Source organism: Neolamprologus brichardi, chromosome 7 (assembly GCF_056152115.1).
Source record: "Neolamprologus brichardi isolate AB-2024 chromosome 7, ASM5615211v1, whole genome shotgun sequence".
NCBI lineage: Eukaryota > Metazoa > Chordata > Actinopteri > Cichliformes > Cichlidae > Neolamprologus > Neolamprologus brichardi.
The window spans coordinates 37,754,042-37,780,181 of record NC_142110.1 but is presented as its reverse complement, the minus strand read 5'-3'; the positions used below and the strand labels follow the sequence as shown (position 1 = coordinate 37,780,181).

The following is a 26,140-nucleotide window of genomic DNA, read 5'->3' as shown; positions in this document are numbered from 1 at the left end:
TATAAAGCAAAAACAGAGTTTATACAAATGTAAAAGAACAAACAAACAACCAAGCAACTTTGAAGTACATATTTTGAAATAACCTTGTAATTTCTTTAAGCACTAAGTAGTTCTTGGACAATATTCAAAGAAACTGTCTGCCCTTTGTTTCATTCTGTGTCTAGATGAGTCCACACTGCTTCAATAATGTCGAGGTCCAGGGAAGAAATTCATGCCTGATTGCATTCCATTCTATATTTATTTTTCTATTCAGGTATGCTTTTATTGTATTGGCAATATGTTTGCAAGCTGAGAAATGAAGCTTCTGCCAGTCAGATGCTTTCCAGATGGCACTGTATTGCGGGTCAAAATCTGATCGTATTGTTCTGCGTTCAGTCTTGACAAGATTCACAATACCACTGGAAATACAGCGCATACAATATTTATTTTATTTTATTTTGTTAAAACAAGGCTGCCGACATTCACTGTTGTACACCTCATCCATACATGTTTACAGTGACTTGAAATGTATAAATGTAAAATTTGGATTCATGACTCCATAGGAGTTGTTGCCATTGACTGTTAGTCCAGTTCTTCTGGACAGAAAATTCATTCCATAACCCTTTAAAACCGGTCGGAGCGGGCACGCTCTGTTTGTGTAACTATTTTAAAATCCCGGTAGCTCTGCAACCACGTGAGCTAGCGCAATAATTTTTTTTGCATATGAAACCTGAGGAGTTGTACTTACATCTTATGCCATCAGCTTGTCCTCGGTCACGGTTTCCTTCCACATATAGTTTTGCAAAAACTGCATAAAAAGCGCTTGCAGCAACAAAAACATAATATTCCAGAAACACGCTTTGCCGATCCGATCAGCTGATCATAACACTTCCTACATTGGATTAGACGTCAGCGCGAACTATCGCATGTCCGCCATGACCTGCCCGAAACCGGAAGTGACGTCATTTTGTGAAAATGTAGTTTTTTTACCGTCCGGGCCTCAATGAGCCTATACTGGTGTTTTTAAAAGTTATGTTTGACTTTATGACTTTCTGTGTCGTTTCTGGGATGCTTAGGACTCATATTGCACTGCTGAAAATAGCTTATTTTGATGCATATGCTGCTTTTTTGCAAATTTGCACTATAATATTTATTTTCGTTTTTCCTGCAGTATATAAAAATTGGTGTATTTCAAAAATAAAACTATGAAGACACTTAAAATAAATTTCCTGTGGTGGGAAACTATTTTGTGCACCTTTTTTGTATTTACAGTTTTCAGGGATAAGCCTCTTAAATTTCTCTAACTAGAAATATATGTTAAAAAAACAAAAACGATTTTCAATTTTTTTGTAGTTTATTGCACTTTTTTGCAATTTATGTAATCACTATGCACTTAATTCATACATATTATTAAAATCTAGGCTGTAATGGTTGTATTGATGTATAGCAACTTGAAATGCTCCCAAAAATGGCACTACAGCATGTAAAAATATAATATAAGCTCTGGCGGACTTGGTTCTATGGTAGGTCTTAAAGGGTTAAGAATGACTTCTTGACAGCTGCCATGATACCATTTCTGATTAGGCTTCAGCAAACTGTAGATGGGCCAACAGATGCATCTTTCAGGTCTGATGTCAGTTCTTTATTGCACTTTTTCTATTCCTTAAGGACGTGACTTACAGATACTGATCATCTGCTGTAAATAGTTTAAGCCTGCCACGCTTCTTTTATCCTCCACTTGTCCACGGGACTCCCACAGCACCATGGCATGATATGACAAATTTTTTACTACTAGATTTTTGGGAATCAACCTTGTTGGGGCAGAAATACAATTTTATGCCTGTAGAACTGTGTTATCATAGGCATTTTTCATAATTTCAGCTCAAGAAATGGGAACCAATGGTGTGTTTTTGTGACAAACTGCCAGTATCAAAATATCTAAAGATAAAATATAAAAACTATTCTTTGCCAAGTTTTCTGTTATTTGTAGACACAACATTGGGTCATCTGTTGAGCTAGGTAACCTTGTTTACAGTATGTCTGAATGATCCATAAGTCAGCATTTAGTGGCTTAACAAACAAAGAAAAACATGCCTCTGAAAATGGTCAAGCACAAGGACGGGACGGAGAAAGGGTAAAAAACAAACAAACAAACAAACAAACAAAAAAAACAGCCAATATCCATGAAAAAATTTGAAAGACCTTTAGAAAGTCAGGAGAACTGTTCTCCTGAAACAAGGTGTGGCTCAACATTTTTGCATAGTACTGCCCAGTAAAGATATCCACTTTGAAGTAGGCCAGTACAACCAGAAGTAAGAGTAAACTGTTCTTATGTCATGTGAAGTTGAAAAAAAAACCAAACAAACAATATTCTATTTGTACAAATTAAGGGAGGCATTTAATCCATGGTCTAAATGTAGAGCTCAATGATTTCCCTGAGCACATCCGGTTCAGTGATTTGTGGCTGGGAGCAAAGTGAGCACACCCCTAATGAAATATCTCAATGTGTATGCATATTTATTTAAGTGTATGCACATGCATGTTTATCTCTGCTTGAATGTTATGATAGCTGTGATTCAGGCAGGTGATGGATGACCGCATTAGAAGCAGCAGGTTTTTTTCCCTTCAGGTCTTTCTCTGTATATATTATGTAGCACGCAATAAATCTGACTTCACATATCTCAAACAATAATACATAAATAAATAAGGCAAGTAATAATTTTTGACCTTGTTAGGTTACATGCATCATCTCAGCAATCATACTCAAAAAGGAATGTTCTGCTAGTGTAATGAAGGACGTGGCCACAGTGTCACACATTATTTGTGTTATTTCACTGCAGGACTTAAAACAGAACATCTTCTTACATCTCAGCATTTGAGTCTCATATCCAAATGTTGGATACCACCAATATTATTTCCTGCGCCTTAGAATGCTGCTCACATTAGGTAACACCAAAGGGCCAGCTTGGCAAGTGTGACGAGGTTAGATTGCAAGATTTGACTAATTTTGAAGTATGTTTCATCACACAAAGCTTCAGTGATTATCTGCCTTGAATCATGAATATACTTAAACTAGAAGAATAAAGAACAGTGTTGCATCACGAACAACAGGATTTTCAGAGGGTCTTTCACTCTATTGCATGCACAGACTCACCTCACTCTCCTTTTCTCTACCTTCCGTTGTCAGAACACATATGGTTACTTTCTCTGTCTCCTTGTCACACTTGTTAACGCTCGTCCTTCATCTGTGAATGTAAAGCCTCAGCAGTTTCAACAACACTTCTCCTGCAGCTGTCTGTTAAACCTGCCAAACACTAATGCAAATGGTAACAAATTGAAAACTTAATGACAGAATTGCTTGTCTTTTTATTTCACCATAGAGGCATGTGATAAAATAGAACCCCTTTTCAAATAAATTCCAATTTACTGATTTAGATTTTAATTAAAAATACATTTGTCTCAATCCAGGGTAAATCCAATGTGTTTCTGCTGGACTGATGTGCGCTGATGATACTGCAGCAGCATATCGGTTCACAATCATTGATCAAATGGCCTAGTTGGGAGTGGCAAGGTACTATGTTACACAGCTAACTACTACTTACTAAATTTCAGCAAAACCTTGGAGCTGGTTATAGAAAGCACAGCTGGATGCTCTTGAAACTGCTTAGGTCAGAACCATAAAACTACCCTACCACAAGATCTACTACTCTCCACTCCACCTCATCGTGCAGAACCAAAACTAATGCGATTACAAAGAATCCTCTACATGACAATGGTGACATATGCCAACTTCTGGCAAACAACTCTGTAGCAACAACAGCAAAATGGTAACAAAAAGAATTTAAAAAACAAAAACTAAACATTAGGGTTTTTTTGTTTTAGCTTTTGTGCATTCTTAACCTTATTGACTGCTGTCTTCACTGAGCCCACTGGATTGTTTATTGACTTGAATGTTTCCTCCATCTTTGAAAAGTGAATTTGTACTGTTTGATTTGAAATTGCAACATATACATAATACATTTGTACATATATGTTATTTTTAATTTGATTCTTTTTGCCTTTATTGGACAGAAAAGTCAAGAGTAGAGTGCGCTAAAGCAGCACGCAAATCATTTTTTAAACATCACACTATATGGTGATAAGCAATTTTTCAAACTTTTCTAAACAATAATGTATGTTAAATAACCTATAGTCTATATATCGGTAATGTATAATCAACACACTTTAAAAAAAATACAATTTCTTATTTACAACAATCAAACCCCAGGGCTCTCCAAATTATAGTCAGGTGTATCGTCTTTGCTTCAATTATCCTTGAGATGTGTCAAGAACTAAATTAAAAGTTCCACTGTGGCTAATTAAATTCTTTAGAAAAGTACACAAGTGTGTATAAAAGGATGCGTGTCAAGAAAAAAAAATAAAATGGCACAATGAATTTGTGAAACACACATTAGGGGAAGGGCTGAAATAAATTCTAAAGCTGAGTATTCATAGGAGCACCTAGAAACGACCTACTTCATCAGAGTAAAAACCAAGAGCAGTCACATTCACGCTAATAGAGTTTCAGAAATTCTCTGCAGAGACAAAATAACCTGACACAAGGACGACCATGTCAACAACTCGCCATCAATAAATACTTTATCATGAGTGCGAGCATTTAAAACAACTCTATGAGCATGAGGAAAACCATTGAGTCAGAAACTGAAATATTTGGATGAAGCATGTGGCAGCATGATACTATGGGTGTGGATCTCACCCATAGGGACACAGTGAAAGCGGTCCATTTAATTTGGCCACTAAATTGAGAAAAGTCTTGTTTTGTCCATAAGAGGCCCAACTAAAATCGAGAGGAAACATTTGAGACCTGGAGCTGGACGTTTCCAAGCACTTTGACAATATCAGTCCGGAAGAATGTTTTTGGAGATGCCTGTTACCCACGGGCATCCTCACCCTGAAGTTTACACAGCACCATTCTCACATGAAAATATCTTAAAACGTTTATTTTGTGACACAGAAAGAGTAATATTTCAAACGCCGCCGCTCTGTGTTCCTCTGCCACGGCCTCGTTTGAGTTTTGGACAAAATGGATTCTGGGATACTGCATTTCGTCATTTCGAGCTGATTGGAGACCAGAACAGCCAATCAGATATTTTTGCATCCAAGTCTGTGATTGGCTGGTTTTGTGGCACAAATATAATGGTGTACTAGGGCTGCCACAAACGATTATTTTTGCAATTAGTCGACTAATCAGATCATCATCCATTGGACGTAAAACGTACAGCTTATTGCACCAGCATGCATCTGCTCTTATATAACTATCATTAGCTTACAGCTTTAAGTGTTTCAGGTATGTGCTAACTAAAAATAAAGACAAGATGATAGTTTATTAAATTTTAATGAAATTTGCAGATTGTTTTGGTGAAGTTTAATAAACTCCTTGCTATCTAAAATATAACAGGACACCGGAGTAAATTCTCCAGCATCTCACACTTCTGATAATCAGCTGTCTGCTTGACGTTTATTCAGCTGTGTAAAAACTATAACTTTAATCTCAGCCAAAACATTTACTCAGGAACAAATAAAATACAAAAAAAAAGCCAAACAATAACATTTTTAAGTTATCCAAGTGACTTATATACATTTAACCTGAGTAGCGAAAGATGGCGGTGGGTTTGAAAACGATTTGCCGGGAGTCCGGTGTTCTCACGAGCTCTAGTTAGCCTAGCCCCCGGCTAGCTATCGAGCTACTGGGTAACAGACGTCTCTGAAAAACGTTGGAGTGCTTTTGAAAATATGTGGTGTCTTGATAAACTGAGCAGATATTTGAGGTTTACACAGCTACATTCTCGCCTGAAAATATGTTAAACGTTTATTTTGTGACCCAGAAAGAATAATAAGAATAATATTAAAACTAACTAGCTGCCGCCATTGTTGGAAACTGAGCTGGGCTGCGCTATGAATTCTGGGACACAGCTTCTTCTTCTTCTTCGGGGTTTAACGGCAGCTGGCATCCTTGTACATGCAGTGCTGCCATCTTCTGTTTCAGTCCGTTATTACACTCTTAAATCCTACTACTTATTCCTGCGTCTTTTGGGATCTTACAAAGCTTCAAACGACGCGTCGACTATTAAATCAGTCGTCGACGATTTTGATAGTCGACGTAATCGTGGCAGCCTTACGGTGTACAGAAAGAGTTGAGCGCGCACGGGCAGAAATGTTGAGAGCGCAAGCAACACATTGCGAGCGAGCGCAAATGCAAAAACTGAGCGAGAGGGGCTGCTATTGTGTGTGTGTGTATGGATAATAGCAAACACTGAAATACATTTTTTTGCATGCAGCAATGAATGTTGTTCACTCAAATTTAGCTTTTCTTCGCTTGAAATAAATTTCTCCTCAAAATGCAACACTTGCACCTGCAATTTTTTTTTTTTTACGTGCGCTCAGAATAGTGGCACAAAAATAACGCCATAATGTGAAGGCTTGGCATGATTCCTAACTGTCCCTACTTACTGCCCTCCTGTGCCACCTTCCTGCATCACTGCCTACTCCACCCAAGCATGTTGCACATGTGTGCAACTGTCTCCCCTGTATATTTAAACTGCATTTTCCCCATACCTCTGTCCAATCATTAGATATATTCTTTCAGTTCCAGCAGTTTATTAGTCTTAGCTTCCCCATATATTTGACACAGTTCTGTCTCATTCTTTTTCGCCTTGGTCTACTCTTTTTTTGTGTACTGAACCCATCTTTACCTCAGTAAAATGCTTAAACTCTTACCTGGTCTTGCTGCTGTCACATAAGCGAATACTTTATGAAGTGACTAGAAGGTAAGGCTATAATGATATAGGAAATTCAAGGAAATTGAATTTAGATGTTGTTCCCAATGACCTACATACCTGGAAAATGCAGTTTTAAAACTAGCATTAACGGTAGTAAATCTGCGTCATGGGTGGGCTATTCTGTTATACATTTCCCTTAAGCGATATCCAAAGATGTTGGGTTGCACTTGTCCCCCTTCATATGAATTGTTGCAAACTGATTTTTCCTAACATCTCATGCAATATCTGTGACAATGCTACAAAATGCTACCAGCTACAAAAATCCAGAAAAACTATTGCAGCAGTTGATGCTCATCCCTAGCCCCATCTGTTACCAACAAGGATGTCTAACAGGATATCAGTTGAAGATGAGGTAGGAAAACCATCTATCATCTGTATCAGGGATGTTAGCTTTATAAGTAGAGAAATTACCGGAGTTTAATGTTAGCATCAACCTGACTACTCAGTCCTCTTTCGTTAAAATGTACCAGATACTGGATATCGGCCAGGTGTTCGGCATTAATCCAAAACCTAAGCAGAGATGAGTGCAGTTAAACTGGTAGTTTCACTCCAAATGTATCAATGCAGGATTTAATAAGCACAATCAGCCAAACAGCATCGCTTAAAGGCAATCTTTTTCCCCCTCTCTAGAGAAGTCTAAGAAAACATGATACATATTCCCACCAAAGCCATCAGTCTGCTGCTCTATCAGCTGTCACTGATTCCCACACTAAAAGTCTAAAAACATGTCAAACACAGAGTCTGACAAATAGTTATTAAACAGTCATGAACACACAGTAACAATGTGGGCTGTCTTGCTGCACAAACAAGCATTTATTTCTGTCCAAAAGCATCTACAGCCATCATAAATTCCATATCTCTTCTCAGACTAGTGGAGCTAATAGGTAATTTGGTTAATAATAGTTAATTTGGTAATCTTAAATTAGAGTTAATGTTTAATCTCCCAGTTCATCTGTGAAGACAAGCCTTGTTGTTGCTTCTGTCTGTTCAAATAGATTGTTGAGACCAGGTCTCTGTTGAGGCTGTACTGTATGATACAGGAGTCTTAAGAGTAGTCAAACTCTAAACCTACTACCATAGCCACACTGCGAAATTCACTTGAGGCAAATCAGATGCCTTCCAAATGAGGCTACATATTGTAAAAATCTGAACATCTTAAACTTTTGTACAACAGTGTGGATCCAGATACATGGGTCCCCAAGCCCTCGGCAGTGCCTACAATGGCTTAATGAAACCAGACACAGATATAATCATTAGGAACACTACAGCAAAATCTCAACTGACAGTTGACACATTTTCTCATAGAATTAATGTTATTAGATCACACAGTTTGGCTGTGCACTGGGAGGCACAGTGTTTAAATCAAAATCTCCCCGTTTTCTCCACACGTCTTCTGGGACCCCGCTAGAAATGCAGGGGCTCTTCTTTGGTCATGTTGGCTCCCCGCAGATCCTCTCATCTCAGAAATGGCATTTCCTTAGTTCTTCTCTATAACACTCAGCTTTTACAACCAAGTTTCTGCATTTGTTTGATTAAAAATTAATTCGTCCTTCCCCAATGCCATCTTACTTGTATTTGTCTAGGTCATATCTTGGTAACATGGTTACAATCGTGATTATTGATTTCTGCAAGAGTGACACGAACGGGAGGTCAGTTTTCCATTTTCCTATTTTAGACCTTCATTTATTTATTTATTTTACATTGGAAATAAGACTACAGTGACTCACTTTATGAAATATTATCATGAAATGAAACAATAACTAATATAGGGAGAAAGTCACCCTGAATCAGAGTTCACATGTTTTATTATGTGGTCAGAGACCGTTCAATTAATCAACATTTTATAAGCGTGAATAACTCATTAGCAAAGTGACACAAGGGAACCAACAGTCTGCTGTGTGAGTTCATGTAATATGGTGCAAAACTGTGCTGCAGCAAGTCTCCTGAGCCTTTGCTCAGTCTTACAGATTATTTCTAAATCTGAAGATGTGAGAAACTGTAATTTGCTTCTGTGTTTCCTTCACAAACTGACTTAATATTTTAATAGGGAATCATGATCTGTAGTCACTGAGTAAATGGAATTCAAGTCAGGACTGTCTGATGCAATACAATACATTTTAATATGATTAAGTATGATAGAGATGTTGTAAACACTTTTATTATTCAATTATTTCATCTGGACAGTAGTTTGGCCAACGGTTACACAAGGGAGGTTTTGGCATCAGTAAGAGGCAAAGATGTAAATTAAAATGGACTCTTTCATAATGTAATGATCATGATAAAAACCTTTTTAGATGATTAATTGTATTGTGTTTAGGCAGTGGTACAGTTTCATTTTATAAGAGGTAAAAAAAGAAATAACTCAACTCAATTTAAGCCTTTCAAACACCCCATTGTTTATCCATAATACCAAACTGCTATGGTTTATATACTGCATGTGCAGTGTTTACAGTAATTGATTTCTATCATGGTTGGAGGGTTTTCTGTACCACTTACCCAGCGCTATACTCCAGACTGTACACTTTTCAGTACTATTCAGGCTCTGTGCTTTGGCAAATTAATTTTGACATAAGACAATGAAGTGCACATTTCACAAGTGTCAAGTCTCTGCTTTAATTTGAGTAGTTTTCAATATAAAAAGAACTGTTTGGCACATAATCCCAAAGTTTAGAGCTTTAAAAAGTAATTGGACAAATACACAACATACAACTATGTTTAAAAATTTGTGAAAAATCTTTTTGATTTTACAGCTGCGTGAAATCGTGAACCTTCATCAGCAGACACCTTCAACGATGCTTCCACTGTAGTCACAGTCAGCTTGTTGTATGATCTCTTTGCCTTTGATTTATGCTTCTGTAAGTAAATGAAATCTAATTATTGGCTGACCAGTCAAAGTAGGTCTTTGACTGGTCAGCCAGATACTGTCAAGCTCTTGGGTTACTATGAACCCATGTTTATAATTAATGGTCTTGTAAATGATGAAAATTGTCCATTAAATTTTGATGTTGAATCTTGGCTTAGAACCCTGAATTCATTGTGTTGATACTGTCCGCAGTATAAACATCAATAAATGCCAGTGTGCCAGTTCCATTAACAGTCACACATGCCTAAAAGATAACAGAACCATCACTATGTCTAAGTGATCACGTGGTACAGATTGGTTGGGGTGGTTTATTTCATTTTTATGCCAATCCTTCTTTTTGTGAATGTTTTGATGCACTAACATTTAAGAGACTGACAGAAGTCTTCACATGATATGAAAGGAAAGACGTTCATTTCTCATTTTTGGGTGTGTAAAGCAGCAATTTCTAATATGTTCATCTTTGGAATTTTATAGGGAAAAAGAAAAAAAAGTTTGCAAATTTTAGGATTATGTCAGATGACTTTAAATCACCTCAGGCTATCAGTTATTAATATCCGCATACCACACAATGCTTTTAAGGAAGATAGGGAAGCTGTTCCATTTCTAGGAAGCACTGGTATAAATAAAATGAGGATTTGAGACCAGGTAAGGTATGAGATTAAGTGAGACTTAAATTGTGTTTTCCCTCAGTATATACGGAAATAGTTTGAGGTTGATTTGATACACAGTCTAGTGTCAGGTTAAAGCATCAGTTTCTCCAGGAAACATGTTTTAACTGTACTGAAAAATATACAATAATCAGAAGATAAATATAATGACATACATTCATATGATGGGTCTACTGAACTATTGTAGTACTTATCTGATCCTGGATTAAAGGATATATCTGAGAATGAGACGTGGACATGATCCTGTGAAATGAACAAAAAATTGTAAAGAGTAAACTTATTAAACAGCTTTGCGAACATTGCTGCCAAGTATTCAAGACTGACTGCAATGTCTTGTGAAATGTGTGATTTCCGATCTGAGATTCATGCACCATATGTGCCTTATTGCAAATATACTTTAAGTGTAAGAAGATCTCATTCTGATTTCATCACCCCTACAATTCAGTTGAACTGACTAGTGTAACGGGGCCGAAATTTCAAATTTATCTCCATTCACTATTTCAGAGAATAAGCTGTATTTCTTCTCACTCATGTATGCCTTCTACTCTGGAAAGAAAACTCCCATATTGTGTAGGCATTTGCATTTGAACATGATAGTGCAGAAAACAAAATTACATGGGAGCAGGCTCTGAGTAAATGGTGTCTCATTCAGTTATATTTTTGGTACTTGTTGAAAGAGGGGAAAGCATTACTCATACACGTTTCCTCCTCTGAATCTACAGTGGTTCTTTCGATCAAAAAGCCTACGTGTCATTTCCTATTGGTATACATAATTTGATGACATATAATTTTTATCTCTATTTTTCAAAAATAGATGTACTATTTACAAGCCAAACATATCTATCCATCATTACTTTCCTCACTTCAGAGCCTTAAACATGACGTGACAAAATTTGTGTAATACAAAAAAAAGTCTCTAATAGTAACAGCAGGCCGCAGAAATTTAAATGCATCTAAATATAGTAGAAATTTGGCTATTATTCCTTTTACTACCGGGTATTTTAGCTTAGTTAATTCATTACGACATTGTTGTGTTTTGTTCTTTTTGTTTTTATGCAAAACATGTTCACATGTTCCAAATCACTTTTGATTGTCTGACATAATAAGATTTTATCCTGACGAACTGCCAAACAGCTACAGGAGATATTGTTTTTCTTTCCCCTTTTTTCTACTGAAGTGGCTGTTGACACTTGCCAGAGGGTGCAAAAGTGCAAGTAGCACTCCAAATGCAACTACTAGTGACAGTGTCATACTCAGCATTTAATAAATGACAGCCTCAATGTGACATTTAACAAAACTTGAATGTACATTATATTAATAACCAGAATATAAAACTAACTTTACATATTCTTATCCAAAAATGATCACCACTAATAATGCAGGAGAGTCCAGGAGATAGGCACTTACTCTAGAAGAGCTGGACAGGGCCATAGAAGGTCCTCAACCCATCAGGGAAGTATAGCATTAACTTTGATGGAGGACTACAAAGTTACTTTCAGCAAGCCACTGGTGTGAATGTCTGATCAAAAAAGTCATAAACAGGGTTCCCCCTGAGAACATGTTACAGACATGAAAGCAGGCAGTCCCTGGAGGATGAAGGAATTTAAACCACTGTCAGGCCCCCAAGCTCCAGCAAAACACCTCTGGGACATTATGTTCCATCACATCTGACATCCCCAGCTTGCACCTCAGACTGTCCGGGAGCTCAGTGACTGCCTGGAACAGATCTGGGAGGATATCGTCCACGACACTGTCCGTCATCTCATTAGGAGCATGCCACAACATTGTCAGGCATGGATACAAGCATGTTTTATTTTCATCAAACGATGTGGCATCCTTTCATTCCTAACACACTACCCGGTCCATATCAGGATAGACAGATATCCAGCATGTTTTTTTTTGTCTTGTTTTGTTTTTTTTCCTATTAAGATCTGATGCATTTTTAAAGTGTTAAGAAGTGTATATGACAAAGCTGTAGAAGGTGTGTGATGCTATCATGTCAAAATGGACCAGTGCTGAATCAATACAATGAAGAAGAAAATGAAGTTATAATACATGAGCGGAATTAGATAAAAATAAATAAATAAATAAATAAATAAATAAAAATAGCTCCATAGCTCCAGTCATCCTCAAAGTCATGGAGTCGCTGTGCCTAACTGACACTGGGAAAGAGGCAGGGCTCACCAACCACAGGTCACTACTCACATGGGTAACACAGAGAGACAGATAACCTACAGCCATTTTTGAGTCACTATTTACCCTACCAAGTGCCATTTCACCCTGTTATAAGACACAGTCACACAGGGTGCACCACAGGACCATGGAAACAGCAATATAATGACAGAAAGTGGAATAAATTTGTTCACACAGAGGATGTCTTCAGATAATATGCAAGATCAATTAGTGATAACTTATTAAGTAGCAAAATTTATTACAAACAGTAGCCATGCAGCCATTACTCATAGAAAGCACAGGGCAACAAATGTAAGTGGTGTGTGAGGTATAGGTATTTTATTTAAACTTTTTAAACTATCACGGGTCACTTGGAGTAGAAAAGGCACTTCAGGCAGCATTATTCTGGTCTGCTAAGACATGCTTTCATGGGTGGATGTGGATTTTCAAAAAGAAAATTGTGCCTATAGGGAGCCATTTAAAAATATGTGATCTCCACAAATGTTTCTGTTCCCTTTAGGAAACCACACTTTAATGATTTAAACATTTGTAGAGAACGAACCAGCAACTTTGTGCAACTGAAATGAGGGAGCAAAAGGAGAGAAACAACCCCCCCACACACACACACCCTCCCCCCCACACCTAACAAAAGCAAAAACACACACACACAAAAAAAAAAAAAAAAAAAACAGCCCCCCCACACACACACACCCCACACGAACACTTCATACAGTGACAAATATCAGTCACTTTGAGGCAAGGCCGCACTGTCACACACACAGAAGCATATAAGTGCACACACACACACAGAGCTCTGCACAAAAGTTGCTGTCCTATTCAATTCTTATTGTATAAGCAATGCACAAAGAAGGCAAAAATGATATTGTACTTACTTTAAAAAAATGTATGTAAAAACAATTAATTACTCTAACCTATGTCTTTTGAAGAGAACAACAAAGTATTTTTTATGACTAAACTACCTTCACACGGTTTCAAGGTTCATAGGGTACAGTCTGTCTAGCGAAGACAGCTTGTCAGGATACACTGGTCATTGCTGTAAACCCTCTTATGGTACTACAGCCATGCTCTTCCTACATAGAGGTGATTCCATGGGATTCCTTGCCTGGCTGCACATTAGCCACCAACCTCTTAATGATATAGATAGCCCAAATGGCATAGTGCCTCCTTGTTCCACATTTTCATTCCAGCTGACTTCCTTCAGCCTTAATTTTCTCACATTTTTTAAACTCAAATGCTTCACAGTTGGCAATAAAACAGCAATGAGGAATCAAAAGGTGCTACAAGGGAAGTTTTAATAAGACAAATGGGAAGATAGTTGTGGATGCTTATTCCCTGCAGAATTAGAATGCTACACTACAGGGCTCCAACTAATGAGTAAAGATTCATTGTGAGGGTTTGAAAGACGATTACAAGGATCATCATGAAGAAGAAGAAAAAGAAATTCAGCTCCATAAAGTACAGCATATTTAGGCCCTGTAGTGGACGTTTGGTCTGCTGCTTTGGTCCAGTCTGAAATATCATACTTTTTTTTTTGTCCTTCGAGATTGGTGTGCATTGCACTGGCTGTACCACTGGATTAACTCAGTGAGTTAACTTAGCCAGTTAACCTATAACTAGCAGTGCCCTTGGAATGTTGAACTTTAATATAGCCAACACTCAGCCTGATCAAGACACCAATACCAAAGGAAACCTTGTTAATATCAGTCTGATGCTACTGGTTTTGAAAATGTGAGTATTTGATACCCTTGTGAATGACAATGTTTCCATACTGGTATTTGCATTAAGCTGAAATCAAAAATGTACATGTGGATTTTGTGCTACTATCACTTCTCGCCACACTGTTTGGTAGAAAGACACATGTATTTACTGCACTTCATAATTCTCTACCTGAGTAAATGTATTCTGCTAAACCTAATATGAAGAATCAGCAGTCTCATCCCGACAAACCATATGCATTTCTCCATCTTGGCATTTGCATGCTAGGTTATTGCTGGAGTTTTCTTCAGCCACACAATGCTGCAAAGAAAACGGTCCCAAATACAATTGAGAAAAATCTCAACTGAAGGCAACACACTTTATCCCACATCCCAGCATTCCTACTTAATTTGAAAATCTTTTCTCAACACACCATTGTTTCCTCAAAGAATGGAGAATAGCGGATAAAAGTTTCTGGTTAAAAACTACTAAGAGTACCAGCAATAAAAAGCAAGGACAACATCTTACGCGAGTTGTTTATTAACTACTTAGCCAATCACACAAAGATCTTATTGCTTCACTAGCTTTAGGGCACTGTCCACACCCATTTACACCCATTTACTTGTATTAAATAAGAGCAGGATGAAGAAGTGTGCTGGAGATGAATTGCCGTATTCTGCAAGACTAGCACTGCAGGCAAATGGAAAGTCAATACAAAGTAAATTCATTTTTGAAGTTAATTTCATACTGTGTGGCTTAATTTTAAGTAATATTAAATTTTTTAAGAAGTTAGTTTCATTTAAAAAAAAAAAAAAAAAGAAATCCCCTTTTTTGTGTGATGACACTTAATGAGGTTTTGTGGCTTCTGGCATGAAACAGACACGCTCTCGACTAGATGGGTGTTGTTGAAATAAATCCTTCTGACTATGAAGGTGACAAGAACTGCCCATTCATTTTTTATCTATTGATTGATTCAGTTTAAGGCAGTAAATGGTATGAAACGCATATGGCATATGAGTGTCACATTAAGACAGAGGTTCAATATATGTTTATTCACCTATTTTTTTGCTGTTGCTTACTAACTTACATACGTGTCGCAGACATCTAGGTGTTTAATATGCCAAGACTGCCTGCTGTAGACTATTACAGTTCAAGAATGGCCAGAAACATTTCTTGCAAGTTCCTTACCTTTTTTTTTTTCCTACCTTTATTTTCTTTATCCTTGCTACATTTGTCAGTTGCTTTATTCACATTAAATGCATAATTACTACACAATTTACCTGTGTCAGTGTGTCTAGTTATATATGTTAACATCTTTTTCGACCTGCCTCTGCAGTGAATGTGATGACATAGTGAGTTATCCTTATTCTCATTTTTGTATCTGCACATTTTAGTACGTGTGTGTACATGTGCCAGCTTTGCAGTTATTAAGACTGAAACAAAACAAGATGTTTGTGTGTTTTTGACAGAACAAGTGAGGTGGGTGGGTTGACGCTACTGTTATCTGAGGATGAAGTATACAGTGGCTGCCAAAGCCAACGGCAAGAAGAAGGGAGAGGAGGGGGGCAGGTAGCAGATTAGAAAATTCAATTTAGGGCAAACGCGGAGGTGGATCTTTTATATAAGGTGCCACTGAGCTGTTTTCCCCTTTTCAGTCTAAAAACTGTTCAAAAAAAATATACTATAGAATCTCCTCTCTGTTTTTGGTGTGATATCCAGTAAAACAGAAGATCCTTATTTGTCTTAGCTCCAGGGCCAAATCAGGCTCCAGAAGCTGCTAAGAATACACCACTCACCGGGGTTTGTGTTGTGTATGTATGACTGCATCTCTTCATGTGAGATAGGAGGGAGTGCCTAGGGTGCAGAATCACGTCGACAACATTTTAGTACATGCATCATCATCCAGCACAACCTTCCTGGGAGTTCTTTTGAGGATGACCCAGCAATCGAGGGAAGAGGGCATGAAATTGTCCCTCTGAGAGGGCTAAGAGGTTTGTTGCACCGAAGAAGTGGAAATACTTCTCACCAAGGGACTTCTTGGCATTGTCATACAAGCAGCTGTTCCAACTGTCCGCCATTTTCAATGATGATAAAGTAAGATGTTTTGCAGCTTTTCTCTGTTATGTCAACTGGAAAAATACTTGGGCTGTGCAGCCAGAAATATATATCGCTCCCTCATTAGCCCTCCGTTTCCATTAAAAGAGGTTCAGTTATTGGCTGACAGGAGCAGCAGGATCTTGCTCTCTGGAGCATAAGAAACAGAAAGTTTAAAAAACAAGAGAAAACAAGACAGAAAGCTTACTATAGACCAAAAAAACCTCTTAATAATTCAGTTACTTTAAACTCTATCTTGCTCAATCACAGAAATGATGAATTTAATAATGTAAGACCAGAGAGGATTGCATGATGCACATATTAAAAGCTGTTTTAGTGCCTGCAAGGGAGAATTTGGGGCAGGAGGGGCAGGAGGGAGCAAATGACTAAACTGGAATCAGGGGTGTGAGACTTACTGTATATTCATTGAGATCTTTCTCAGCAGTGTATGCCTGCTTGCACTTAAGCTCTTAATGGTTCCTTAGAGCTGATGAGGTAAAGGGGAGAGAGAGCGGAAAATGAAAGTGTTCTTCTAAATGGTTTTTGGAAGAACGCCTGTCAAGTGGAACGAGACTAGAGGGGAAATTAGCCAGGGGACATGCAAAGTGTACGCTGGGGCTGACTGTGTGACATCCGCCTCTCTTCAAAGCCATGTTAAGGTAAAGGGTGGGGTAGGATACCAGCACAGTATCTCCCAGAAGCAGGGATCGCTTGAGGAAAGACCAATGAGAGAAGGAACTGCCAAATCTACTTTTCCGTTTTCTCCAATGGGACAATCAAACATCACTCACCTCATGTTGATTTCTTAAACTATTTTAGTGACTGTTCATGTCAAAGCGTGCTATTATAACAGTATTTTAAACACATATGATTGCCTTTCCACACACATACAACACCAATACAGTACAACATTAAAATCATTACAACTGCTTACCAAAAATACATGTATGTATACATGGGCTCTTAAGATCAAAATATGCATCCCAGTATTATTTATTTTAACTGCCCTATAGGTATGTGTAACAATTTGTACTATTCAATAATCTGTCAACATGTAGGAGGATCACAAACAAGCCCAAGATGAAGTTAATTTATGCTTTGAAGTCTTAAAAAGTGAATGGTTGTTGAAATGCAGCAAAAACATCTTTTAAAAAAATTTAAATAAATAAACAGAAGATGAACCAATCCGCCTGTTATCATAGCTCACACACAGAGTCTGTGAATGTCATTGTCTGGGGAGAATTGTCAACTTTATCAACACCAAAACTGAATACAATGAGTTAAAACTGTGTACTGCTATATTATAGCCACAGAGCTGAGCAGCATGGTGTAATGCTCACACTGCAACCATACTCGTGCTGTCCACAACTGTATGTTTTACTACTATCCTTTTCTTATCATTGTATGTCAAAATATGTATAATTGACCTTTCACAATATCACTTTATAACAGAATTTGTTAATAAAATATAAACTGATAGTTAATTAAACTTTAGTTAATAGTTGCTTTACTGCTGACAGAAAAAATATATTTCTTAAATGACATTGATTTATTTTTTCAGTTTAAGTAATTATAATAAATTGTGTATTAACTGGGGTATCATTTTTCATTATTTAAAAGGCATTCCAAGGGTTTAGAAAATAATTTTAGAAATATAAAAATGTGATTGAAACATATTCAGTGTTATAACAAAGACTATTCCATTTTATTCCATAGCCTAGACTTTTTACAATATTTCAAAGTAGCTGAACCCATCTACAGTGAAATACAGCACTGTGTTGCCAACCGAATGTGATCAGCAACAAAATGAATCAGAAGGCAAAGATTATCATTCTAATATTTAAAAGAGTCACCCATTTATGCTTTAAACTTCATGCCGCCTGTTAATGTAATGCTATTATGTAAATTAAACTTCAGCATTCACTATTTTGAAGATTCATGAACATCACTATTTTGGTACAGAAACAATGAGGCCTACCAGGGCTTATTAAAGCTTCAAGGGAAGTTTTAATAAGATAAATAGGATGATAGTTGTGAATCTTGAATAGCAGAGTATACCCACACATATGAGCTTCCTGAAATAAGCCGTGTTTCATTTCTATTTGTGGTAATGCTTGCTATCATTTAGGCACCACGTCTAAAGCTGTTTTTTTTTTCCCATAGATGTAAATTTTCCACAACTCCTACATGAGAGACCTGCCCATATTTGAATTCTGTACATGGTTTATTACTGATCCATTTTGGTGATCTCAGCAAACGCCATGCATAACTACAGCTAACCTCAACCTGTGACCCCCTCTCCCCCCAAAGAAAAACAAACCTCTGGAGCTGCACAGACTTTTAAGTGTTGAGTTTCTTGCCTCAAAATCTTTAGGATGTAAGTAAAAAAAGACATCAACTTGTCTCCAGCTAGGCTCTGATGCCATGCCGTGTCAGTCAGAATACCTCACCGAATTCTAGCCACACCAGAGTAAATGTGTTGTGCTAGCTTTTGTTCGTCCCCATTGCCACCCAAAAGGGACTGCTGGCGCTGCACACAGCCGTAATGAAAGGCACAGCCAGTAAGATGGCACTTTCATCAAACTAAACCAGGCTGACACCAGCTTCTCAATTATTAAACGCCTGAAATAGGCAACAGTGTAGAACGCCCCCAAGCAAACTACTGTAGACACCGTCAGTGATGTTGAAAAGGAAAGATTGTTTTTGAGATGATGAGATTTGGATTATGGTTATGTGTAGAGAAACAATGCTTACACTGACACTGATTGCTACAGAAATATTTGCAGTCAAAAGAGAGAATCAGAGCATTGCTTTTGTTTGTATCAAACTGGAGTCAAGCTGTGTGCTGGTGACTAACACAGCAGTCACAAGACTCTGTACAAATATGGGTCTCTTAATCTTTTCAAATGAAGTATACAATACTTTTTTATCTTTAAAAGACATTCATTTTTTTCAATTCTTTACAAAGAACCTAACTCTGATGTTATGGACTTCTTTGGAATTTGCATACATCTATAAAAACAAAACAATGAAAAAAAGCCCAACAAACTATTAATCTAAATGCTTTTTACCAAATTCCAAGTAGGATTTTGAAAGTGAGAATTAACTTTATTAACTGAGTTTGCACAACATTATGTTTTCCCACATTATTCTCTACAGTGAAAAGTTAATAACATCCTTGTTCAGAAAAAAACCCCCAAATACTCCACTGAATAAAACCGGCCTAAAGATATGTAAATTTAACATAATGTCCTTTGTTCAGCGTAAATGTGTGTTGGATGCTTGGTCTTGTAGCAGGGTAAGCAATGCTTAAAAAACCTTCATAGTATGCAAGTGAGCAAGATACCTTTTATTGGCTGGTTTTTATTTGCAACTGATGAGCCCCAGATTCATTTATTCAGAGCAGAGAAAAGCTATGTACAGCTGTGTTTTTGATCTCTGGAGGGTAGATTAGTATTGGTCAAACCCAGGCGTAATCAGGCATCTGATTCTCTATTTACAAAAGCAAAGGTATGTTTCTTTTAAGAGTTTTCAATTGGCGTAGTTTTGGGGTACTAGTAAAGTTTAGGGGCAAACATCCATTCAAGATGCGCACAAAATTGAGATTTCTTCAGCAAATATTACAAGCTTTGGGAAAGAGATATCAAAACACCTCCTCTATGCCACCAAGACAACTTGTAATTGAAACTGAATAAGCACCAAAGGGGAAGTGGAGAATTTTTGAAAGAAGCCATAACCCTCTGGATGAATAGCATCCTAATTGGCTTTAGATTTGACATTAGTTTCACCCCTTAACCACTGGACTGCATCTTTGAAGTGCTCCTTCATTCATCCTTGAAGTCTGACTGCTTGATTAGCTGCTTTGCTCACAAAAATCTATGCATGAAACTGATCGCCATTTGTTTATTCTGTATATAAGTACATGTGATTTTAACACACACCATTTTTTTTATCCTTGGGAGGACTTGAAATCAATTTAATCCTAGTACATTTCTCTTTATCTTTACTGCTGACATGATCCATTCGATCATAATGCAGTGCATTATGACTGAACTCTACAATAGTCTAATATCATGAAAGTGAATCATGAAAGCAAACCAGCTACCATTGTAACTGTCAATATGTCCTTGTAAACACATGCCTCGAGGAAAACTGGAATAAAAATACTGCTATAACTGCAAGTAGGAGATTGAAAACAATTTTACAGTTGATGTAAATTGTTAAAAGCTGGACCTGCTCCATTGTCAATATCAAGTGAGTTACGACTTAGAGTATATGGAACAGGCTGATTTGATTAGGTGATTTGGTTGACTTGCTTTAATTCATTCGACCTCCCCACTGCTGTAATGCTGACTTCACCTACAGGGAAGGAAAAAAAAATTTTTTCTTACTGACATTTACTTATTATATTACAACTTCACAATGTGAGAAAATTAAGTTTATAGTTTAAGTAAAAACGAATAGTACCTAACAATTTAAATTTCAAAATTAAACATTTTGCTCAGTGAGCCTCTTTCACATTAGAACCCACAAAGTTTGAATATGAGTTAGGATAACTAGAGAAAAAACTATTATTTGATGTATTGTATCCTCCAATTTCCCCTTTTTTCAATTTAATTGAAATCAATCACATTTAAAATAAAATATTTAGACAAAAATATTTTAAGTATTTTAATTTACTTAAACTATCTTGGGCCCATTGGTGAAAAACACACAGGTGTGCAGTCATTATTTTGAAAGGTAAAATTTTTGTCCCAAAATTAGACATATTTTCATGTTGGTGGTTGTAATTACAATGGTTTATACATTCACTCCTTACAAGAGCAGAGGGATCCTCATTTAAGCCATATCATAAGCTTTGGGATTACCATAGTGCCTCCCCTCTATGCAGATTAACATAAATTTCCTCAAGTGAGGAGGCATACAGTGTGCCAGACACACTCAGTGCAGATCATCAACTTTAGACATCTATAATGGATGTTCAGCTGACGATAGGCAATATATTTGAACTTTATGTTCTATCTAGTATTGATCAGCTGCTCTCACTTTGTGACAGCAAAACTACCAAATTCTTACTTAACAGCATTGCACTTCGTAGACCCTGGGATTTTACCTTAATAGATGCTAAATATAGTATATTTGGCATTTTTCATTACAAAAATTAATTATGTAGGCACACATTTATGCATTAGTCCACACACACGCACACACAAACACATCATTCTCACTCCTCCAAACACGCAAACCAAAAAAGCTTTAAAACATCTAAGCCATGCAATGCTAATGTAGAGTAGTGTCTACAAATTAGTTAGACAGTTTCCAATTATTCCCTGTGCTTTCAAGTCTATATACCATGAAGAACATTTTCAAAAGGGTAGCTTTGAAAAGATCATCCAGATAACAAGTGATATAAAGATAAATTCCAACCAAAAGAATGGTAATTAAAGCCATAACCAATATAATTCAGAGAACAAAAAATTATGCATGCATTAATTATTGTGTTAATGCAGTCCTCTGAGACCATGATGTAGATTTCTTTTCCTTGATCAGATTAGCTTTTTGTATTTTCCCCTTTAGAGTTGGTTTCAAAATAAAAAACTGGAATAATTGGAGACATCTAACATTTGGAGTCAAGCGTGCTTTAAATGAAGAGTTAAGGGTGCTTAACTGTGATTAGTGTTCTTACAGTACATACTTGATAAAGGATTTACCTCTCTGTTGGGTCTTGTATTTTGATTTTGATTTTTTATTTTTAGGCTGATGCGATCGATCATACCTCACACTCCCTGGAGCCAGAAATTGTGCAAGTGCAGGAACCAGTGCCATTGCCTAGCACCTCCAATGCTTCCGGTGTTGCAGCAGGATTGTAGCTCATGTAATACTCTTGGAGCTGGGAGCTGAGGTTCTGTTCTGGCTCTGGACTCTTTTTGCGACGCTTCCGTCCCACCATGGATCTCTGCTGCAGCAACCTGGTTGCACCTGGGTAGCGCCGCCACAAAACATAAAAAACTGTCAAGATTAACGACATGGTGAAGAAGAGTGCTACGCTGCCCACAACCACTTTGTGCAGAGTCATGTGCTCTATCTCTGGGGGTGGTATGTGAGTGGGTCGAGGGCGAACCACTGAGTCTCTGGGATCTTTGCTCATATGCCCGGGAAAGGTAGGATGAGGAATGGGTCGAGGTCTAAATGGTGGGAGAGGACCAAAGGTACTGGTCGGTGGCATAGGTGGAATGCCACTTGTGGGGCCAAAGGTTGGTTCGGCAGTGGCTTCCGAAATGAGCTCTGATGTTGGTGAAGGTGTTTCAGTCAGAATGTAATCGGTTTCCTCACAAATACCATGGCTCCTTGTAGCATCCATGACTTTTTCTCCCTGGAGATACTTTGGGCTGCTGCATATCATTGTTGTGTCTTTACTACCCCGAAAATTTCTCAACCAAGCAACAAGTGGGCATATCCCAGTTCCACAATCCCAGATATTGCCAGCAAGACTTATTGAGGTCAGTGAGATCCACGCTGACACTGCCTCCTGAGACACATTGGACAGCTTGTTGGATTCCAGGTTTAAGACTTGCAGGTTGGGCAAGCAGTGAAACACAGCTGGGTCCAGAGTCTGAATTTCATTTCCAGACAGATCAAGTTTCTGCAGTGTATACCATGTCCATGGCAGACCCTGGTTGACCACCCTAATTCGATTCCACTGCAGATAAAGTGATCTTAGGTTGGCTAAACGTGGAAACAAAAAAAAGTTGATCCGAGAGAATTGGTTATGTTCCAGATGTAACTCCATCAGCTTCTGTAGACCCAGAAAAGTTGTGCGGGTAAGAGCTTTGATTCGATTGTAACCCAAATCCAGAAACTCCAAACTTCGACACTCCAGAAATGCTCGAATTGGGATGTTGGAGAGACCATTGGAGCGTAGGTGAAGGTTTTGTAGCTTTCGTAAGCCATGGAATTGACCTGGCTGTAGGTTTTCTAATTTGTTGTAGGACAAGTCCAGACTTCGAAGATTTGGAATTCCATGAAATGTTGAATTGTGTAGGGCTGTAATCCTGTTGGAGCTCAGTATGAGCTCTTTGAGTCTGCGGACCCCCTGGAACGCTCGACTGTCAACAACTGAAATCTGATTGTGGTCTAAGTAGATCCAGAGAAGCTGGCTGAGGTGAGCAAACTGATATGGTAGCAGCGTATGCAGTTCATTGTATCGCAGGGAAAGGCCCTGGCAGCCTACTGAGATGTTTTCTGGAACATCTAAAAATCCAGATGAATCACAATGGACAGTTTTTCCCTCACATCGGCAGCTATTAGGGCATGTTCGCTCACCAAAACTGAATAACAGGGGAGCCCGCAAGAGAAGAAGCAAAGGGAAGAGGAGGTGTGTCAGTCGTCCATCACACAGCAATGGACCTACAAAACATTATGAGAAAGAGATACAGAGAAAAACGTAAAGATTTGAATGGTGATCAAGTTATCTTTACAATTTCAAAATATTCATGCTGTCAAACAAAAAGGACTAAGAAGTATTATTACTGATTTAACATGCAAAGTCAGCAATGTGTTGCTTGGGCTGGTGCAACAACAGCTTTATACATGCATTGAAAACGACTTAAATATAAAATCTCTTCTACAAAGATCTCAAAATTCGAGACTGGCAAATATAATGGTTTTTTTAATAGTGGGTTTTAAATTATTTCTTTAGTGATCTAAATAGTTTATCATTCAGCAGTGGTACTTTTCTGTTTCTGTTGAGATTGGTCCTTATTTAAGTATCTTTATGACTTATCTTCACATTATTTTTCTTTACATTATGTCATGAAAAGAATCATATTTACAAAAACCCGCCAGTCATGTCATGCCCTAACACACAGTTGGGACAGTGGTTCTACGTAACCAACCGGTCATGCCAATGGTTTCCTAAAAGAAATACACTAACTGACATATAGTTCTCCTCATAAATGAATATTCTGAACAGACTTCTCAAGGATGATAACAGCATGATAAAAAATATACACATCTGATTAAGTAACCACAAGACCTACTGCTTAAATGTGCAGCATTTTAGGTTTACAGGATGATGTAAAAGAGATATTTTCTCAGATTAAGTATTAGCCCTCATCAAGTTGTTTTGAGTAAAAAAGCTTCCATGATTTCATATACCCTACATGACATTTGTTCTGTCAATGGGCTCTGTGAATCATTTACAATACCATTAGACCAGGAGTGGACAACTCCAGGCCTTGAGGGCCAGTGTCCTGCAGGTTTTAGATGCGTCCTTGATCCAACACAGCTGATTCAAATGGCTACCTCCTGAACATGTCTTGAAGTTCTCCAAAGCCCTGGTAATGAACTAATCATTTAATTCAGGTGTGTTGACCCAGGGTGATATCTAAAACCTGCAGGACACTGGCCCTCAAGGCCTGGAGTTGCCCACCCCTGCGTTAGACTATAGTATCTCAGATCTTTTATATAGGACCTTAAGACCTTGTGCAGCCTATCAACATGGCCTTAGCACAACTGCTGCCTGTTGCTTCAGTGGCAGCCTCATCTGCCATGCAAATGCAGCGATTGTCCAAGTTTTAAAGCTGATCTTAGATCTTGGCACATTTTTTCCCGCATTGCTCTACATTTTTTGGACATTCAGCAAGACAACCAAAACAAGTCCACACCACTCAAATTATGTAAACACACCTTCATATCAATGCTGACAGGCAGACCTTGATTTCAGATTCGGCTGTAGTGCGAATATGTTTAAAGATGTATCACTGTCCTAACACATTCTGAGTCTGAGTTATAAGATGGGATTGTTCGTTGAACATAAGTTTTGAGATTATTTCTTTCCAGAATGTTGAGGACAGACAGATGGACCAACATCATTAAAGATAAACATATATCATATCAACAAGTACAACAACAACAATGCATTCCTTTTGGTAAATTCTTTGAATTAAACCTGAAGGTCTGCAGTTCAATAAAATCTTGATTGATTTTAAAACCCTGTGTGATTTACAAAAGTAGAAAAAAAAAAAAAAAAACACCTTACTGTCCAAATACTAAGGGGCCTGACTGCATATCCGTATCCACACATAACTGAAGTCTCTAGAACTTCAAGCTATCCAGTGCTGTCAAAATTGAGCACATCCTGTATCACAGTAATGGTGAAAAAGTATTGTTTGGCATGTCTAAGGTGGACTTTTGTAATCCCTGTGTCATCCTTTAGTAATATCATAATATCGTTATAAGCTCAGGCTGCTATGGGGACCTCCCATAATGTTCTAAGTAATTCTCCTCTACTCTCCACACTTTAGACTTCACTTTTACATTTAATTAACTTTGTGATATTCTCTCTCCTGCAGTTTGTGCCCTTTCCTCTCTGTCCTCTTTCTTCTTGTACCTTTCTGCCCGTATCTCTGGTTCCAGAGCTGTACATGTCTTGTTCTGTAGTTACTGGCCCCAACAGCCTGCTCAGTGTCTGCTATCTCTTAATGATCAACCTTTTTTCCCCTCTTTGCTCCCCTCTCACCCCACCCAGGTGAGTCAAAAGCTGTCCTCCCCGAGTTTGGTGCTGCCCAATGTTTCTTCTTGTTAAATGGGTCTTTTTACTCCTCACAATTATCAATTGCTTACTCATGGAAAGATCACAGGGTTTTCCTCTACAACACTCCAAGGTCTCTTTCGTACTGTGTAAACTGTCCTGAATGATTTAGTGTTACATTAATGAAACTAAAAAGATGCTGAACAAATAATTGTTTATTACTAGCTTCAGAATATCCAATTTTTGTACAGTTTAACTCTTGCACTTTCTCTATACT

At 37.8% G+C, this 26,140-nt stretch overlaps 1 protein-coding gene across 2 annotated transcripts in view; it reads right to left on the bottom strand.

Moving 5' to 3' along the window:
• lrrtm4l1 (leucine rich repeat transmembrane neuronal 4 like 1) overlaps positions 1–26,140 on the bottom strand; it is a 59,140-nt gene that overhangs the window by 18,410 nt on the left and 14,590 nt on the right. The window contains exon 2 of one of the 2 annotated variants that reach the window (XR_015719351.1): positions 22,043–23,738. Coding sequence is in view for 1 of the 2 variants with exons in the window: in XM_006795628.2 (XP_006795691.1) it covers positions 22,108–23,738 (1,631 nt within the window). In the remaining variant the exon portion in view is untranslated. The remainder of the gene's footprint in view (positions 1–22,042; positions 23,739–26,140) is intronic. The other variant, XM_006795628.2, reaches the window with a different exon arrangement.